The sequence below is a fragment of the Cariama cristata genome, unplaced genomic scaffold, assembly GCF_000690535.1.
Source record: "Cariama cristata isolate BGI_N322 unplaced genomic scaffold, ASM69053v1 scaffold10526, whole genome shotgun sequence".
NCBI classification, from domain to species: Eukaryota; Metazoa; Chordata; class Aves; order Cariamiformes; family Cariamidae; genus Cariama; species Cariama cristata.
In genome coordinates this window covers 84208-91362 of record NW_009621568.1, presented here as the reverse complement: position 1 = coordinate 91362, position 7155 = coordinate 84208, and the positions used below count along the sequence as shown (strand labels likewise).

General features: G+C 41.2%; 1 protein-coding gene across 1 annotated transcript in view; it reads left to right on the top strand.

Annotated features, from left to right (window-relative positions):
* Window positions 1–7155, top strand: part of MCF2 (MCF.2 cell line derived transforming sequence) — a 35053-nt gene that overhangs the window by 19776 nt on the left and 8122 nt on the right. The window contains exons 17-22 of the mRNA XM_009702012.1: window positions 1–94; window positions 1098–1223; window positions 2052–2273; window positions 5277–5369; window positions 6369–6447; window positions 6977–7040. Of these exons, the coding sequence (XP_009700314.1) occupies window positions 1–94; window positions 1098–1223; window positions 2052–2273; window positions 5277–5369; window positions 6369–6447; window positions 6977–7040 (678 nt within the window). The remainder of the gene's footprint in view (window positions 95–1097; window positions 1224–2051; window positions 2274–5276; window positions 5370–6368; window positions 6448–6976; window positions 7041–7155) is intronic.

Sequence of the window (7155 nt, the reverse complement as noted above, 5' to 3'; positions counted from 1 at the left end):
GGAATGCCAAAGGAAATTAGAGCACAAACTTGGGCTGGATTCCTATTTGCTCAAACCAGTGCAGCGCCTGACAAAGTACCAGTTACTTCTGAAGGTATTTCATATTCTGCTTTGAAAGGACATCAGGAGACGGATTTGTTTTCCACTTTGTTTTATTTTTCAGTTAAAGGTTACCTGTAAATCAACACCAAGCTTTAGATTACATATTGCTTACGTTGGCCCTCGGTAGTGACTTTTGGTGAAGATGAAAATTTGCATACCTGAAAAAGGAACAAGTGTTTTTAACAAGCCATTTTTTAAGGGGAGAAAGACTGTTTGAATCTGTTCAGAGATGCAAAACGACAGAAGCACTTCTAAGAAAACTGAACCAGAGATGATCATAAGAGTATGATGAATGAAATATATTATACTGATGCATCTCTTCTTCTCCTCAGGTTGTTATAGTGCCTGTCATCTTTAATGCATTTATTCTTGTGTCCTCCACCTGAGGCAGGGCAGTGCTCTTACTCCCACTCTGTAAAGTGACAGTAACACTGGCGTAGTGGCTTCTGAACCCCACCTTCTAGCCTCCTGAATGAGAGATGAGTACACATGAAGCTGTAAGTGGGCACAGGAGATCTGAAGTGAAAGTAATTTTGTATCAATGGTATAATTCCCTAATCTGTCTTTCACTTATTGACTTGAAGGCTCTGGATTTTATAAATTCGGTTGCTTGTGTCTGCCAGTCTGAAGACAATCATCTGGTGCAACCTCATTTGAAGGTGTATATGACGTATTGGCAGCTGATGGAAAACCTGAGCCTTATTTCCCATTTCTTACCAAGCAGGAAAACACAACACAAAGAACTCAGATGAGCGTGATGCCGCTCTATAACCTGACACCATCCTTAAGGAAACCCAGAACAAATGGGCCATGCTTCAGTGATCTTTCCACGCCTCATACTGACTGTGGTTTAGAGTGAGTCTTTTTTTCCAATGACACGTGAAAAAAGAAACTTAGGCAGCGTAGGTTACTCTTTGGCATTGGAAACTTTGGGTGAGATGGGAAAGTCTGCTTTGTTCAAGTGCAAACACGTGCTCTTCCATTTCTATTTTCAGGAGTTGCTAAAGTACAGCACAAGCTGTGATGGAGTTCAGGAACTTCAAGAAGCTCTGGTTGCAATGTTGGATTTGCTAAAGTCAGTCAATGACTCTATGCATCAGATTTCAATAACAGGATATGATGTGAGTAGATTTGGGTAATGAGAGACCTTGCACAAGGCCGGATGATGCATTGGGAATGGATAGTGTCCCAGAATGTATGAGCTTAAAACTGTACTAGAATAGCTACAGAGAGAATGGGATCAAGAAAGTCTTACAGGTGACAGTCTTCCATCTGATTTCGGGATTTTGGAAAATATCCGCATCCAAAGGACATATTCCAAGTCGCGTAGTGCCCACACTTTGCCACCTTGTGGTTCTTGAGAGTATTTTTTTTCCAGCATGCGCCTTAGTTCTCTGATGGCTCACCTTATAATTCACCAGGGGTGTCTTCATACCATTTCTCATTCAACATTTAACTGAAGGCTCTCTGAGGCTGATTTTGATCTTTGCCCACTGAAGTGGTTGTCTTTCCTAGGGCTCAGGGAAGGGTGAAGGGATGGCTTTCTAAGCTGCTGGTCCCAGTCCTGGCCTTCTTGGGAAGTTCATCTTCCAAGACCTCAGCTGAGGGTCAAATCTCATCAGCCCTTTCCCACTGAAGTAGCCAGAGCCCTTGACCTGGACTTCCATAGGAGCTGGAGAGTTTTCCTGTCTTCCTAGTTCTTCCAGTTACTGACTTGTATCCCTTCACACAGCCTCGCTGTAGCCCTGTGTCCGAGACCTCTGCTTCCCTCCTGGCACCATGCCATCACTCCCAAAAGATCATCTGATCCTTCCAGGAAGAACCTATTCTTAGAGTGACGTGCCTTGGAACAGAGCTGGCCCCATCGCCCGTCATTGTTCGAACAGTCTTCTTTTACATCTTAATTGACGTCTTTTTCTTTCTTTTTTTATTTGTCATACTCTCACCAGGGTGACCTGAGCGAACTGGGGAAAGTGTTGATGCAAGGATCTTTCAGTGTTTGGACAGGACACAGAAAAGGTCCGACGAAAATGAAGGATCTTGCCAGATTCAAGCCAATGCAAAGGCATCTATTCCTGTACGAGAAAGCCTTGGTCTTCTGCAAGAAGCGAGAGGAGCATGGAGATGGATATGACAAAACCTCATCTTACAGTTTTAAGCATTTTTTGAAAGTAAGGACTTTTTAGTTGGGGCTGTTGCCACGTATATGCAAACCAATAACTCTGCAGATCCAGAGTGTATTTTTCCTCTAACACAGTGGCTTGTTTTTTGCTAATAAGGGCTGTAATGCCTCATATGGAAAAGCCATGCCCACGAAAGGCTGTTGGAGGATGCAGAGAGAACTCTTCTTCCTCTCTCATTGCCTTTCTGCTTTGGCAGGCTCCAACTGCAGCTAAAAGTACAATTATTAGATGAAGATATAGCCTATGGCAGAATGTGTGGGACAAACAACTGTCCTAAGCCTATAAATGCTGACTGTTATCGATTAAAAACCCCACATTGCTCCTCTAAAAGAGACCTTCTGGCATACTGCGTGTGATGAACACTTCTAGCATCAGCATTTTGTCTCAGAACTCTGCCTTGGTGTTCTTGATAAATAAAATCCCGATATGGGTATATCTTAGAACGGAAAAAAATGGGCACTTGGAGGCAGAGCCTTCAGGGCCAGATGCTGCAGGTCCCTGATCTCGGCGGGGTCTGGGGAGGGAGATGCCACGAGTAGTTGGAAAGCCATGTGATAGTAGATAAGTCTGTTCAGCTCCAGCGCATGTTACAAATTGTGTATTAAAAGCAAATCCCACGCCGTATGTTTAGGTACTTCAATGTTTTTCCCAAACAGCATCATTTTCTGTCTGGAGAGCTTGTTTTCCCTGTAGTACTTGTTTTACCATACGTGCTTTTGAAAGAACTGAAGAGGTGGCATGGGGACAGCCTGCTTGGAGGAGAAAATCCTGTGCTCAGGAGTCCAGGCAATGTGGCCAGGGTTTTTCTTTGCCTCGAGAGGACTCATTTTCCAGTTGTTTGTGTTGCCACACTGAGAGGTTGGGGTTAGAGAATCCATGGATGCTGCAGGATTATATCCACACGCATCTGTTTTCAGAATTGCTGTCATGACAATGAAATCATGTTTCTGGAGCTTGACATTTGTTTGATTCATGACAGTATCAGGAAATTATTTTTCTTTGCAAGAATGTTTTCTGGGGATTCAGAAGCTGTTGGGTAGAAGGCATGTAGCTGGACATCTGTAAAACAAACAAAAGAACCCCTCGGGTAATATTTTACATACCATGTAAAATATCCAGTGGTAAATACCGCTTCAGCTGCAATTCAGTAACTTAGAGGATGCAGGTTCATGCCTCACGGCAATGCCAGGCAAATCAGTCTGCCTCGTACCGCTGTGGAAGGCGATGCAGATGAACACCGTCCCAGAGCTTTATGTTAACTCACCTTGGTCTGCATTGCAGTGAACCAACAGCTGAGGAACAGTAAATCCTGGTCAGGGGGAGAAATAGAATTTCAAAATACACTAACATGAATGAAACCTTAAATATGTCTATTCCTGACACTTTCCTTCACATCCTCATAGTAGATTGTCTATAATTTCTAACAGCTTGATGCCTGGGCAGTTTTGTAGGAGCTTACGTATAAATTGCCATGCCAGTGGAGATGCACAGAACTGGAAACTGCAGAATACGGATAAGGCATTCTCTAGGCTGCCCTTTCAACATCTTCCATAAATTATTTTTTTAAGTTTTAATTTTTTTTTTAAGTTTTCATAAAATCAGAATAGAGCCTAATCTGACTTTCTAAGACATTGTACTGCACAGGATTATTTTAAATTTTATGAAATAAAATAAAACTAGGAAATACTGACTGCTGTTCAGTGATAGACCTTTCTGCATCTGGAGGCAAACATTTTCTCAGAAGTTCATAAGAGCTCAGCTGCTCATACCAGTGAAGAAATGAGGAAAGCTAATTAGCAACTAATTTCCTATTTCCCGAGGCTGTTCATAGTCACTGAAAATGGGTGCCAACATTTGAAAAAGTAAGTAGGAACAGAAAGTTTGCCCAGGTCACCTAATTTGTAAATCCTCATAGTTGTTCAGACCAAAAGCTCTGAGGATGTACATATTAACAAAGAAGAACAGCAATGTTAAACAAATGTTATTTCTAAGCCCTTATTTGTATTTATACTGATTTATCTAGTGCAGTCTGTGTCAATAATTTATGATAGATGATACCATTATTATTAGATCTGTTTCAAAACATGTAAGTGGGATACTGTAGCTATTTTTGACCCTCCGTTAAATTGCTAGCAAACTGTGCTTTAAGTGAGAAGATGGTTTATGCGACAGCAGGTATTAAAGCATTTTTCAGCTTTCAGCAGGTAGGTCAGAGGTCTCCTGTTGCTGAAGAGTTTCTTGGTCTCTAATCGTAGTTTGAGCTACTGATTCAGTTGGGTCATATCCTGCAGATCCTGGATTATTTGGGCCTTTGGCATTTCCATCCAATTTATCAAAAGTGGTCTGTGGTAACGGGTACCTAGGTACAGCAGCATTCAGCCACGTCTAGCTTGAGGTCTGCGTGCTTCCTGAAAGGCAGGTTTATGGCAGCTCAGGCTGTATATCCAAAAATTAACCCTTCTTTTGGAAACCTTGGGATGATGTCTCATCTACAGGGATGGTCAGGGACCAAAAGTCGTTAAAATGAAATTCCTAAAGGAGCTGAGGACTTCACAAATGGGTTTTAAAGATCGCTGAAAGAATGAATCACAGAATTCAGTGAGTAAATAATCATATGGCAGAAATACTATATGTAGAAAAATAATATGCCATGCATTTATAAAGCTTCATATGCTTCATCTGAGAAATTTCATGCTGAAAAAGGTATGAGATGACTTTTCAGTTAGTTCCATTGATTCCCAAATGAAAAGTCCCCTAAGGTCCATTGATTGATTTCAGAAAGCTTTTGCAAATACAGCAAGCTGTCAGAAAGTCAGGAGAGATAGATAGTTAGAAGTTAGATAATGACTTTTAGTTGCTGCTGAAATTAAAGTTGGTGAAACGTGTTAAATTGGGTGAAAACAGGTTTGTTTTAACATGCTGCAAAACATCTAGAATCATAGGGAAGAGGGAGAGATCTGTAGTATGTTTAATTTTTTGGTTCTTTTGCAGATGAATGCAGTTGGAATAACCGAGAATGTGAAAGGAGATCATCGGAAATTTGAAATCTGGTATAGTGGGCGAGAAGAGGTCTATGTCGTGCAGGTCTGTAGCTTCAAAATTCTGGATATTTGCACATCCTCATAACAGTGTTAAGGAAATGCCTCCCATTGATCTTTACGGCGTTATCAGACATTTAATTTGCATTTCTTCTTCCTCTTTGCCCATGTCAGCATTCACAGAGCTGTCCCAGCGGCTGGTCCTTGGTGTCCAGTCCAGAACTTTAGAAGTCATCTTAAAGTGGAGACAGAATTGCCTTTGGAAATAGAACCTTTTATTCCAAATGAAATCTGAAATAGACCTGTAGTTGAAAAAAAAGATTTTACTGTGCTTAATAGCTTATGTGAATTGAGCTGAGAAATGGGCCTCATGCTTCCATGGCCATGGGCCACATATGCTCCTCTACAATTAGATGTCAGAACTGCTCCCAGAGCAGAGGCTTAGCCTCCGTGGTGCTATTTCCAGTAGTCTTTCGACTCACCTACAAAATAGTAGCCCGAATGACCCGATTTCTTCTTGTTGTTTTTTTGTTTTGTTTTGTTTTTCCTTTTGAAGCATTTTGAGTAAAAATTTATGGAGGTGAAATGTTTGCCTAACAGGGTAATCACAGGAAAACCCATTGTGAAAATATTGTTGGTTGATGTTTTTTGTTTTAAATAGGTCCTCTGCCCAGCATTTTTTCTCCATGTTACAACGCAGTAGCCAACTTAAATTCATAAAGCAGATATATGTAGCAGAGTGGACATATATTCAAAAGGCAGATTTGGCTCTTTGGGTGTTTTGTGAAAGAGATAAGATGCATGCACACGTGTGCTTTTGCCTGCCCTCCTTGCATTGCAGTGATGGCTCCACAGTTTCTACTGTGTTTTGCCTGGGTGTAGTGGGGATCATCAATTTTAAAGGATCAAGAATGGTTAAAATTTAGTGGTGGCTTTGGATAAAAGGGGATTTCAGATAATTACAGCACAGAAAAGTAAGATTTTATTCATATCTTATAACGGATGATTCTTAATTAAAAATTCAGACAGTTTTCTATTCTTCCAGGCCCAAACAATAGATCTGAAGATGGCATGGTTGAATGAAATAAGAAAAATTTTGTTCAAGCAGCAGGAGCTTATAAAAGGTACATTTGACCAGTTTCTCTGTGGCATTCACTCTGCAGTAGAATCTTTCCTATTTTCACATTGCTAATCTTCAAATCCACTAATTCCTACCAGAGAATTGATTTTCAGAAGCAGCCTAGTAGCGAAATACTGGAGTGAGGTCTTACATTACAGGGAAATAACATAACTTAGAGCAGTAAAGGCCAGATGCTTACGTGAAAATGAATTACAGAAGTACTTTTTTTTTTTGGTCATTACTTTGGAGATTATTTCACATTTGTTATCCTAGGCCTAATTCAACAAGATACATAGCAGATGCCTAGTTTTAAGCGTATTAGAGTCTTCAGTGGCATGCTCACTATTGGATTTGTGCTAACATACCATCTTAATTATAACTAAGTCTGCGCTTTGCAGGAGTCCCTAGGTCTGTTTTTCTCTAAACAGAAAACACTGGGTTGTACAAAAGGTCTAACTTTAAAAATAATGCTTCAAGTGTGATGGTTACTAATAAAAAAATGGATTTTAAGCTGGTGTTTGACCTCCCCACAGTGGAGAAGCAGCAGCCGGGCTCATGCACGGACCAGCTCCCACTCTCTTCCCAGCTGAGCGATGGGTGAGTCCCAGGAGCTGGACCGGAGGCTCTTACCGGTACCCTCCCATCACTGGGCACCCAGTGCCTTCTGGCTGTATCCTGGCTCTCTGCTATTCCCCTCACCCCGTTTCTGTCC